The sequence below is a fragment of the Gopherus flavomarginatus genome, chromosome 5 (assembly GCF_025201925.1).
Source record: "Gopherus flavomarginatus isolate rGopFla2 chromosome 5, rGopFla2.mat.asm, whole genome shotgun sequence".
In the NCBI taxonomy this organism is placed as follows: Eukaryota; Metazoa; Chordata; order Testudines; family Testudinidae; genus Gopherus; species Gopherus flavomarginatus.
Window position 1 is genome coordinate 145725944 of NC_066621.1, and position 13237 is coordinate 145739180.

A 13237-nucleotide genomic window follows, 5' to 3' on the forward strand; every position below is an offset into this window, starting at 1 on the left:
ATAGGTTATTATTATTTATTACTTGTAGCATGGTAGTGCTTAGATGCCCTGACAAATATATACGGACCCTATTGTGCTAGGCAACACAAACATACTCACAGACAGACCCTGCCCTGAGGAGCTTACATTTTAGACAAGCTGAGGCATGGGGGGAGGTGTGGAAAGAGAAGCATATTAAGGTGAGGCATCTAGTGGTGGAGCTGGAACTAGAATCCAGTTGATCCTATGCATTGGATCACCTGCCTCTCAGTATATGTGACTGTGGGGTGTGGCCATGCAACAGGCTGTGTGGGTTTGTCTTACTGTATTTAGGCATCAGCTTGGGCCTAGAGTGTGGCTCACAGTCTATATTAGTTATTTTTAGTATTGATTTGTAGGTAGTCTATTTCAGTTCATTATTTTTAAATCAGCTATTAAAAAAGGACAAAGAAACCATAACGGATATAAAACTAGCCTCTATAGATAGCACTCAGTAACTGGTGCTGCCTACAGAAATAGGAGCAGTCAGTGTGGAAGGAATAAAACAGACAAAACACAAATCAGGCAAAAGCAAAACCAGAAGGGACCCAATCTTGCAAGCCCCTACTACAGGTGTAGTGCGTATTGTAGTGACCATATGTTTCTCTGCAGTGCTTGGGGGTCTCTGAATACTATTACTCTGTGTAACAGTATTCTCAGTAGTGTGGTGTCTGCTACTACATTTATTGTGCCTGGCAGCGTTTGAAGGATCAGTGCCATATATCTGTGCCATGCTCTGAAGTTTGCTAGAGTTGGGCTTTGCTGGACCACCAAGCAGAGGTGAGGCTCAGTACTGAAGAAAGTCGGCTACCAGTTCATGTGAGTCTTATCCAATCAAAAATGACAGTTTCACACACATTGGTAAGATGTATCAGAGGGGTAGCCGTGTTAGTCTGGATCTGTAAAAGCAGCAAAGAATCCTGTGGCACCTTGTAGACTAACAGACGTTTTGGAGCATGAGCTTTCGTGGGTGAATACCCACTTGGTCAGATGGTACGATGCGCATACAAATGCAGGCAGGGTTTATGTGAGACCCACATGGCGCCTAGAACTTCGTGTGGGCCCTCTGCACTTCAGGCAACAGTGCCCCTCAATGACATGTCATGGTGCTTTTCATGCCTATTGTGTTCAAGGGCAAGTGAGAATGCAATAGTTGTAGGTTTCCTGCTTGTTTTCTGAGCTGGAAGCATCAGCTAATCCAGGGCCTTATCCAATGTCCATTGAAATCAACTGAAGCTTTTCTACCGACTTCTGTGGCACTGGCTAAGGTCCCAGTGCTCTCCTTTCAGACACGTTAACTTTGGGAATGGATGCTTCCAAATGGCTGGTGAAATGATGATGACACAGGCTTGTCTACATGAGAACATTGCAGTGGTTTAACTCAAGGTGGCATATTTAAACCGATTTAGTTAAACCAGTGCAAGTTCTGTGTGGACACAATGATTGAGAATAGAGAGTATTCCATGATGTTCCGTGGAATAACAGTGTTCCCCTATGACTGATATGATATAGGGGAGAGAAGAATGAAAGGGCAAAGTTTATAAACTGGAGTTGCCATTGTCTTAATTCCACAGTTGCTAAGAAAAGGCCTCGTTGTAGCACTAGATGCTGCTTCTCTAAGGCCTGGTCTACACTGGGGGGTGGGGGTGTCGATGTAAGATATGCAACTTCAGCTACGGGAATACCGTAGCTTAAGTAGAAATATCTTATTCCGACTTACTTCCCGTCCTCACCTCCCGTCCCGTCTAGATGAGACGCGATATATTGATCCCCAAAAATCGATCGCTACCCACCGATACAGCGGGTAGTCTGGATGTACCCTTAGGATCTTGCAGACCCAACAATGTAAACAAAGAAAGATTCACCAGCAAAAGAATGAGATGTCTAATAAAAAATTCTCTACATTTTTTCTGGGTTAATTAATTTGGATTACTGGGACAGCCCCAGCAGTTTAGGTGCATGTACTCTTCTCAAAATAACGTCTGTTAGACCAGGGAATAGTCTGGCAAGGGAAGTGGTAAAAGCCTCATGAATTGCATTACGTAAGTTTAGACTGGGCATACTCATTGGAGGTTATATTGTAAGTGACAGTCTTTCACTGGTAGATATCTGTTGAAGATTGCCTACAGTGCTTGCCATTTAAAAGTTAATAGCTGTTGAGAGTTACCACACAGAGTTGTCTTGGATATTTGCTATTTTCTCTACTCAGGAAAGGAAATATTGGCTGTATCTCAGCTGCCGCTACATGAAAACCGTTAGTAATCGTTGACTAGAGAGCTCTGTGCCTGTGGCAGAAGTCAGAGGTGTAGAAGACCTAATAGTTTAGCCTGGTTTTATTTTTAGTTAGAAAAATTCAGTCTGTGGCATGTTTTTTGTATTGAAATCTCTGTAAGAAACGGGTGATCAGTTCAGTCATCAGAAAATAGCACTGATGCTATTTTTATATGGAAAAAATGTGTGTAATAAAAATCAGAAAGGGAAAGAACGTAAAACAATTTACCTGCCCTGCAGTATCATATAGCCCCAGCAAGTGCTGCTTGCCTCCGACAGTCACAGTCACTGGAAGAAAGAAACAGCAGAGAGGTTGTGAGACACAAGCTCCAGCCAGTAGTTATGATTTTACACTTTTTAACTATGCACCCTAGTGCAAGGCAGATTAGCGTGCGCCTTACCATGTGAACCCTAAACTAAGATGACAATCATCTCAAAATGTAGGCAACCTAAGGTCACAACAAAAGCAGATAGTTGAGCTCTCATTTCTTAATAGATTAATCAGGGTTTCTCAAACTCCATTGCATTGTGACAACCCCCCCCTTTTGACAACAAAAATTACTACAGGATCCTGGGTGGGGGGAGGGAAAGCCTGAGCCAAAACCTGAGCCCCACCACCCTGGGCAGTGGGCCAAAGTCAAAGCCGAAGGGAGGGGAGCCTGCAACCTGGGCTGAAGCCAGTCTAACGCTAGATCTGGCGACCCCATTACAAAGGGGTCGTGACCCACTTTGGGGTCCTGACCCGCAGTTTGAGAACCGCTGAGACAGACAAATTGCAAGCACTGCTGCTGTTTGGGTATTCAGAGATCTAAGAACATTTGCTAATCTCTATGAGACCACCAGCTGATACCAGCAAGTCATTAGGAGTCCAAAGCACAGGGAACCTTCCTCCCCACCAAGTCTGTTTGGGTTATGTCTGGTCTTGGTGTTTTCTCTGTTCAGACTTTTTTCTTCCTTAATTCCAGAGCTGTGAAACAATGATGTATTTGGAACTGGGCAGCCCTCAGTCTGGATCAGTGCAAATGCATTACTTTTTTGCTCAGTCTCTCTTTTTTGAATGCAGTAATGTTCAGTACCAGTTAATATAATAATAGTGTTACAAATCATTGTGCTTCATTCACTCTTTGAAAACAGGAGGGTAATCTTGGAGGGGGGGGGGGTCAAACGTTTTCCAGGATATTCACCAGATTTTATAATAGGGATGATGACTTGATTTAATGATCAAATTCTGTACTTCAGCACACATGCTCTTAGAGTCAAATTCAACACTGGCTCTCTGGGCCTGATCCAAAGCTCATTAAAGTCAACTGGAGTCTTACCATTGATTTCAGCGGACATTTTCGACAATATCCTTTATAATTTGATCTCTCTAATGAACATAATTTCATCTAAAAATGTCCTCTGCTTTAATAGAGTTTAGTTATCCAGCTAATATGCTTAAATCATTAAAGTTCCGTGTGGGGAGAGAATTGGGAATTCAATCCCCCCTTAGTCAGTAGGAAAAGATTTTAAGCATGTATCAGAAGAGTCACATCTCAGAACAATGTTACTCAAAATTATTCACTTGGTGTACAGGATACCAGGATGTCTTAAAAAATGCAGGCGAAGGGACTCTGATGCATGCTGGAGATGTGGCTGGGGAGGGCTATCTTTGGTACATTTTTGCTAGTCATCTTCTAAAATTAATAAGCTCAAGGAAAGATTAATAGTTAATGTTGAGAAAATATGGGACTTGAAATCAGCACATAGGCCCTAGCTGATGATTTTACATGATGGGTCTTTTGCAGATTAAAAGTACCACCCACAGCATTTCAGAAATTAATTTTTGTTGCTGTGGGGAACTGTAATAGGCTGTTGACTCCGTACTAGACTGGGAAGCATTGATGAGGCTCAGAAGATGCCAGTTAACCTGGTAAGACACACCTGAGGGAGAATTAGGCTTGATAAACAATCACTAATGGAGGATGGCACCCAGCTAAACAGGAAAACCCTGGGATCCTGGCCCTGAGAGTAGGGTGTACCTGGAGAGGTGGTGAAGCAAGAGTCCCAGGGAAATGCTGGCAAGGTTCAGGACAGTGCAGATCTTGGTCGCTGATTAGAAGGTCCTAGGCTGGAACCCAGAGTAGTGGATGAGCCTAAGTTCCCCTACCAGCCACTGGGGAAGTGGCACAGTCTGGGCGGTGAGCTGGACCTGAGACAGTTCATACGGAGAGACTTTGAAACCCCAGAAGAATGAAAACACATAGTGCCATGGCTGGAAGGCCAAGCCACTAAGAGGGAGCATCTCAGTTCACAAAGAGGAAGCACAGCAACTCCTGGAGTGTGACCGGGGATGCAGCATGAGTGAGAGACCAAAGGGGGCATCAAACTGGGATAGAGTTGTTCCCTAGATGTAGCCATGAAGAGGTGTCACAGTAGTAAGTGTACCCCTATACAGGGCATAACTTGCGATGCCCTCTGTTACCCTTAGAAATCTTTGTCAATGTTGTTGGACAGGTTGATTATTCAGCAGGTTTACTAGCTTGCAAAACAATTGAGTAGCTTAATGAGGGTATAAACTTAATGAAGCTGACCACGTCATATAAAATACAATGGATCATACCACTGGAATAGTGAGGACCAGATTCTCGGTTCCACTTTGGCTGTGGCTGGTACAGGAACTAAGAGGGATGGAGAAGTGGCTCAAAGCCATTTTTCATGCTGCATTCAGGGGAGCTGGAGGCTGGTGTGGCCCCCAACATAACCTGAAGGAGCCTAAATGTTGCTGCGACAGCTTCCCTGAGGATGCTCTACTAGCCCAAGCCCAGTGGTGTGCAATGTGCTTCAGCTACACTCTTCTGCCACTGGCCTACCACGGAATGTCCCCCTGAGGCAAGAGCAGAGCTGGCCGTGTTAATCTGACACCACTCAGGGGTTCACTACCCATCCACTTAGGGGAGTTTTGCATCAGCATTGCACTACACGAGCAGTACTACCTGGAAAGAGGTGGTGGTCAAGGATCTAGCCCTCAGTGTTATGTTTAGAACTTGGACTGAAATAAATAAGGCTTATCCTACACTACTAGGTCGAAGGAAACCTCCAGTCTATACACAGACACTTGCAGCATCTCCTTCCTCTCTACCTCTGTGACCATCAGGAGACTGATATCACATAGGGTTGCCTAGGGGAAATGGGGGAAGTTCTCACTAAAAGTGCTTTTACACGGAAAAAAAGGGCATGTAGACTCACCCCTGACATTCCAGATTGCCAAACCACGTGGCTGCTAATGTGCCCTTACTGTGCTTGGCATGGATCGGCAAGTAGTTTAAAATGGCTGATAGGGGGCTGGGGCACCACATGAGAGATTCCGCAATTTGGGAGTGAAAACAGCTTTAGTGCTATGGGGAAGGGCCATTGTTTGATGAGCTACCTGTGCTCCCAACATGAGCCTGCCATAAACTTCATTAAAAGTGTGGTCACCCATGACCCAGAGGGAGGTGGAGGGGGTTTTCTCACCATGGCTGGAGCAGCAAAATGGCACAGTGAACGGTTATGGATTCTGATTAGGTTATGGCTTGCACCTACTGTAATAAGGGTGTTTTTTTTTTTATGAAAATGGCCTTGCTATGGACATATTTTATTCATGTACAATGGCTTCTTTATTTTTTTCCCCTGACTGAAGCTGGAAATGTGTCCTTCAGTGGGTCACCAACACCGAAAGCAAACTTTCAGTGATTAGAAGGAGGAGAAAGAGAACGCGGGAAGACATGTTCACCGAGATAATGAATGCCTCCAGGACAACTGATGCAGAGCTGAGAGCATGGAGGTTTTCGTTGTCTGACAAGTTAGACATGGACATGGAGAGCAGGAAACCTTCCAATAAGCGAGAGCGTGCTGTGCAGGATGAGATGCTTCGGATTATGAGGGATCAAGCAGACATGTTGAGGCCTCTGGCTGAACTGCAGGAACAGAAGCAGGAGGGTAGAGTCCCTCTGCAGACCTCTGGTGGACAGCCAGCTAGCAACACCTGGTGCAGAATTACCCTCTCGCAAGCATTCCATGAGGCATGGGCAAAAAGTCCATGATCTCTTTCACTTAACTTGGGGGGTGGGGGCGGGAGTACAAGGAATAGAAGGTGCTCATTCACAGACCTTTGATGGTCTAGAATGCATGTTATGTTCCACAGCTGAAAATGTTTCCCCTGTTCCAACTTGACAAGGTTACTTTTTCTTTCTATTCTCCCTCTTTACCTATGTTTGTTCAATATAGTAAATGGATTCAAAAAATAATTGTTCTTTATTGATTAGAAGCAACGGGCTCGGGCGGAGGGTTGGCTTTACAGGGACAGTGATACAGGCCAGGTGAAGGTTTGGGAAAGCACAATGCAGACAAGCAGCTCACATTACTGTGACTCATTTTTGAAATGGCTTTTCAAAGTCTCGCAGATACGCAGTGCTCCTTGCTGTGCTCTTCTTATTGCCCTGCTGTCTGGCTGCTCAAAAATGGCTGCCAAGTGATCTGTTTCAATTGCCCACTCCTGTGAAAAATTTCCCCCCTTTTTTCACAGATATTATGGCGCACACAGCAGGCAGCTATAACCATGAGGCTGTTCTCCTCACTAAGGTCCAACCTTGTTAGTAGACTTCTCCAGCGCCCTTTCAAACGACCAAAGGCACATTCACCCACCATTGTGCACTTGCTGAACCTATAGTTGAACCATTCCTTACTGCTGTTCAGACAGCCAGTGTATAGCTTCATAAGCCATGGTAGCAACAGGATAGGCTAGGTCCCCCAGGATAACTATAGGCATCTCAATGTCATCCATGTTAATTTTGTCATCTGGAAAGAAAGTCCCAGATTGCAGCTTTTTTAACACCCGAGTTCCTAAAGATGCACGCGTCATGAACCTTTCCTGACCATCCTATGCTGATGTCGGTGAAATGCCCCCTGTGATCCACCAGTGCTTGTAACACCATTGGAAAGTATCCATTTTGGTTTATGTACTCTTTGGCAAGGGGGTCTGGTGCTAAGATGAGGATAAGTGTGCCATCTATCTCCCCACCTCAATTAGGGAACCCCACTGCGGCAAAACCATCCGCTATGTGCTGCATGTTTCTCAGACTTACTACCCTTTCTAGCAGAAGTCGATTAATGGCCCTGCACATTTGGAGCACAGCAGCTCCCACGGTTGATTTACGTACTCCAAATTGATTCCCCACTGGCTGGTAACTGTCTGGTGTTGCAAGCTTCCAAATAGCAATTGCCACTCACTTCTCCACTGTCAGAGCAGCTCCCATTTTTGTGTTGCTGAACTGCAGGGCAAGAGAAAGCTCTGCACAAAGTTCCTGGAAGGTGGCCTTCTGCATTCAAAAGTTCTGCAGCCACTGCTCGTCATCCCATACCTGCAAAATGATGTGGTCCCACCAGCCAGTGCTTGTTTCACGAGATCAGAAACAGTGCTCAAAAGTGAAGCTGCTCTGTGACTGCCATCAGCAACTGTAAATTGTTTTTTTCAAAGGCTTGCAACAGGGCTGCTTGCAGGATATTGCTGTGTTCAACACTGCAGACCCTACTTCGGCTCTGGAAACACTGCAGGAGAAGGCGCAAGGTGTTTGAGATGCTCATAGCAAGAGCACATAGCTGAGCTGGCTCCATGCTTCTGGGGTTATGGCATATGGGCGGAGGTTTTAAGGCATGAAAACCACTGGCTTGTTTGCTGTTGATGTGAGGGAGGGAGCACAGTGCATCATGGGATACTGATGCAATGTTCCCTTTCTCCCCTGCGACAATGTTTTGGTCCCAGGAAGCGTTGCACAAACTTCCCAAAAACACACTGCGGCAAGCTGCACTTTGGGATAGCTACCCATGACGCACTGCTTTGTGCATCAATGCAGGCGCTGCCAGTGAGGATGCATTCCATTGAGACAATGTGCATGGCCACACCATGCTCAATAGACTTCATGAATTCAGGGGCTCGAGGTTGAAATAGATAAAGTTGTCTTAATTTTGTAGTGTAGACAAGCCCTCAGACACATCAGCTGCAAGCCAGCAACAGCCACTTTATTTGTTGTTTTTTTCATCTACAGAAATCATGGATAAAAAATGACCCATGCCATTCCATTACCTTTCTAGCAGACAGGTAAGGTGGTGCAAAGCGCACAGGTTTCTATTCAATTCAATAATACGGTGTTAGCATGACAAACTATAGAATTGTAGTCAAAGTGTAAATAAGACAGACATCTCTTAGGAATCTACCATTAAATTAGCACAGAGTAAAATTTTCAAGTGTGTCTAAATTCCACTGAAATCAGCAGCATTGAAAGTCACTGAGTCTTAGACTATTTTTGAAAACTTTCCCCTCAGTCTTCCCAGGCTACACCATGCACTTGGAGTTTTAATCCCCGTCTCTGTCTGGATTTTCTGTCCATTCCTGATTCTGTGGCAGATTGCTATGTAGCATGAGTCATCTCTCTCTCTTTCTTCTCCCAAGTTTAGGTGCAGTTTTTCCTCCTCACTTTTTGTTGAAAAATCTTTCATTTTTTCTCATCATCTGAGGAAATATCTTTCTTGAATTCATTACCACTATGTAACATATTCCTCTCCCACTAGTAGAATTGGTTTATTGACATGAATTTAAATCAGAATGCAGATAGTCTGCTGTACCCTGAATTCTGGCTTTGCCTGTGGATTGTTCGGCTTCCAAACATGGGGATTATCAAATCATTAACAATTCAAATAATTGGGAGGTCTTCTGACACTTGTTTAAGCTGGGTCTGAATGGGCTCTCACCTGACATTTATTAGTGAGGTGGGGGAGAAGACTTCAGGAACTGACCTCATTTGCATAGACACTCCCACTCTGTCTAGATGCACAGCATGATGGAGTCGCTTTGCCCAAACGATCACTTTTGGTTGGTGCTGGATTGCAAATCAGTTTGTTATTGGGGTCAGGGGAGAGGTAATGAAGTGTTATATGAATCAAGGGAAGCAGAACTGTGCTTGGCATGGCCTGATTGAAGGATTCACTCTCACCTGAACTGTACTCACTAAGCAGGGGACAGGGGTGCTAAAGCTCAGTGGAGATGAAAGAAGGTGGGGACAGATGCCTTTACTTGGCAGTGGGGTCTTAGGCACCATTTGACTGTCATTCTCCCTGTTGTGTAATGACACAGCTGGTTAAGACTCAATTGAGAGTCTTTTGTTGTGGATCACTAGAGGAGAAATCGCTGGTAACCAGACCTAAGCATTAGACCCGCTATGGGATAGTTTCTCTACTGAAGGAGACTACCCAGCTCACACTAGTAGTGAGGCTTCCCCATTAACAGATGAAATCACTGAGAGCTGTGTTAAGTGCTAGGGCCTCAAGACATCCAGAGGTGGCAGTGGTGGAGTGAGTGATGGCAGAGCAGCTAAGGTGCTTTTCTCCCCTGCCCTCTGGCCAGGGTAGGAGGTGATTTCATATGACTGCACCTCTGAACTCTGGGTCTTCACTGAACAAGGACAACAGCTGTGAGTGGGGTGCAGTGGGGGGAGGGGCACATTAGAGGAACTTTTGTTTGTTGGACTTTTTTGCTGCAAGGTGAGAACCTGAGGCGAAGGACCCTGCCCAACATACTTTGGGGTGGGTGTTTTGGTCATATGCTTCTGAATCATGCTTGTGGCACTTTCTCAAATTAATGCTGGGTTACTTTCCCCTTTTTATTAAAACGTTTTTTTTCTACACACCGATTGAGTGCTTACAAGAGGGCAAGTACTCGAGGTTCCCGGCATGATGTGTCATTTTCCCAGGTTACTAGGTGGGGGCTCGAGCTGGTTGTGAGTTGTATTGTTAAAAAGGAACCCCTAGATATTGAACCCATCCCTTGTCACTGCCAACTCCACCTGGCAGAAGGCTTGCACTTGTGTAACATAACGCCTGCGTTGTGATGTTCTGGTAATAGAACTTCCATCATGTCACGGACATGGTGCTTGTGAAACAGACATCAGAGGTGAATTAGTTGATTCTTCCAGTGAAGATCTCACAGCTCCTGCTAGCCTCTGCAGTGTGAGCGATGACTCAGCATGTCCACTCTGTAGACAGTGGTCATAGCAGTGACTACAGCAAGTAGCATATCTATGAGCTGCAGCCAATGTTCCCTCCAATTTTTTACATCCATGTGCGGCATGAATTTTATGTGCACCAGTATGGAGGTGATGTGTGGTGGGGGTGGCGCTGAGAGTTTCAGAGTGTGGGAGGGGGCTCAAGGGCTGGAGCAGACCATTGAGGTGGAAGGCGTTTCGGGCTCTGGGGTGGGGCTGGGGATGAGGGGTTCAGAGTGCAGGAGGGGGCTCAGGGCTGGGGCAGAAGGTTGGGCTGAGAGGGAGTGAGGGCTCCTCTGGGGGGTGCGGGCTCTGGGATGGGCCCAGGGATGAGGGGTTTGGGGTGCAGGCTGCCCCGTCGCTGTGTCAGGGAGAGAGGAGTCCCTCCAGTCCTCTCTTGCATCAGCAGCCGAGGGCTGGGAGAGACTGCCTGTCCCCACCACGGCAGCTCTGGGGCCGGGTCTGGGGGAGGGAGAGAGGTGCCTCTCCCCGCCGCAGCCCTGCACGCCCCGTACCACTCTCTAGTCCAGGTGTCTGCGGCTGCAGAGCCTTGATAACCTGCTGCACAGCTTAGAGGGAACTTAGGTTGCAGCTGCTTTTCCAGGTTCATAAACCCTGCTGTTGGTTTATATTCTGCTATTAATCTGCTGTTGTCTGTTGCTCTTGCACCAGCTGTTCTTAGACCATCCTGAATTATTTCAGTAAACCAAAACCAGCATATAAGTGTTATCAAGTTATTAGATGTGATCCAGCAGTGGCTCTCAAACACTTTTACTGGTGACCCCTTTCACATAGCAAGCCTTTGAGTGCGACCCCCCCCTTTTAAATTAAAAACACTTTTTAATATATTTAACACCATTATAAATGTTGGAGGCAAAGCGGGGTTTGGGGTGGAGGTTGACAGCTCACGACCTCCCACGTAATAACCTTGCGACCCCCTGAGCGGTCCCAACCCCCAGTTTGAGAACCCCTGTGATACAGACTCATTTGCAGAAGCATGAGCTGGAGCTTCATAAGTTTTGAGATAACAATATATAAACAAAGGTAAATTTTCATCTACTAGCTGCTCTGGCCAAATCATGGTGATTGAATGGTTTTGTAGCTTTTGGGTGGTGAACTTGGCAGACAGAGGTCTTCTAGATCCCTGGCTACGTCGATTAAGCATCATGGTCATAGCAGCAAAGAATCCTGTGGCATCTTATAGACTAACAGATGTTTTGGAGCATGAGCTTTCGTGGGTGAATACCCACTTCCTCAGATGCATGTAGTGGAAATTTCCAGGGGCAGGTATATATATGCTAGCAAGCAAGCTAGAGATAACAAGGTCTGTTCAATCAGGGAGGATGAGGCCCTGTTCTAGCAGTTGAGGTGTGAAAACCAAGAGAGGAGAAACTGGTTCTGTAGTTGGCAAGCCATTCACAGTCTTTGTTCAATCCTGAGATGATGGTGTCAAATTTGCAGATGAACTGAAGCTCAGCAGTTTCTCTTGAAGTCTGGTCCTGAAGTTTTTTTGCTGCAGGATGGCCACCTTAAGGTCTGCTATAGTGTGGTCAGGGAGGTTGAAGTGTTCTCCTACAGGTTTTCGTATATTGCCATTCCTAATGTCTGATTTGTGTCCATTTATCCTTTTCCATAGAGACTGTCCAGTTTGGCCGATGTACATAGCAGAGGGGCATTGCTGGCATATGATGGTGTATGTTACATTGGTGGATGTGCAGGTGAATGAACCGGTGATGGTGTGGCTGATCTGGTTAGGTCCTGTGATGGTGTTGCTGGTGTAGATATGTGGGCAGAGTTGGCATCGAGGTTTGTTGCATGGATTGGTTCCTGAGCTAGAGTTATTATGGTGCGGTGTGCAGTTACTGGTGAGAATATGTTTCAGGTTGGCAGGTTGTCTGTGGGCGAGGACTGGCCTGCCACCCAAGGCCTGTGAAAGTGTGGGATCATTGTCCAGGATGGGTTGTAGATCCTTGATGATGCGTTGGAGGGGTTTTAGCTGGGGGCTGTATGTGATGGCCAGTGGGTGCCACAGGATTCTTTGCTGCTTTTACAGATCCAGTCTAACACGGCTACCCCTCTGATACTTGACATCATGGTCATGTACACTTCAAGAGTAAACACCAGCACCTCTGAAAATCAGATCCTTGTGGGTCTGCAGCTGGGCACCTGGAATTAGAGGCCATTTTGAGAAACCTGGACTGACTGACTTACTTGCCGAATGTCGCTCAAGAAAAGGGTAACAAGCAGGTCAATTTAGCGCTAATGCCTGCTGACTCCCAGGTGTGTACTTTGTCTTTCCTCCCCTGCTTCTGTATCCTTCCTCCTTTATAAATATTTCCTTTGATCTCATTGAATGCAATATTAAAACATCTAATTGCAAATGAACCCCAGACAGGAATAGGAGTTGTTGGGTTCCTGTGCTCACAGTCAGAGAGCCTCCAAGATGTATTGGTTTGCAGTAGTCAGCGTGCCCAACCATTCATTAACTTCTGTATGTTTGAATTGTCACCAGGAAATTAACTCAGGGGTTGCTAGAGCTGTGTTCCCACTTTGCTCCCTTAAAATAAAACAAGATTGTATTGTGGGCAGACTGGTTCCTGTCACAGTCTTAAAGCCTGCAACTTCAGAGTAATCTTTTTTGAAGGAAACACCACAAGCATGTTACTTTGCACCTTAATTGGCCTAAAATCAGAATTTTGGGTATAAACTGAACTAACAGTCTTTCTTTAATTGTTCCTGTAACCATATAATGTCAAAACTACAAACCGTACACATCCTTGGTGGTTAACATTTTCCAGAAGTGGATTTAGCTATATCTTAACCCCTAGATGTAGCTTTTGGCTTATTGAGGTTATTACTGTTGCCTTCAGGTTCACAGAGGTTTTAAGGCC

The 13237-nt window shown here is 45.7% G+C and overlaps 1 protein-coding gene across 1 annotated transcript in view; it reads right to left on the bottom strand.

Moving 5' to 3' along the window:
- Positions 1-13237, bottom strand: part of RHOJ (ras homolog family member J) — a 76465-nt gene that overhangs the window by 17711 nt on the left and 45517 nt on the right. Inside the window, exon 2 of the mRNA XM_050952760.1 lies at positions 2519-2577. Within this exon, the coding sequence (XP_050808717.1) occupies positions 2519-2577 (59 nt within the window). The remainder of the gene's footprint in view (positions 1-2518; positions 2578-13237) is intronic.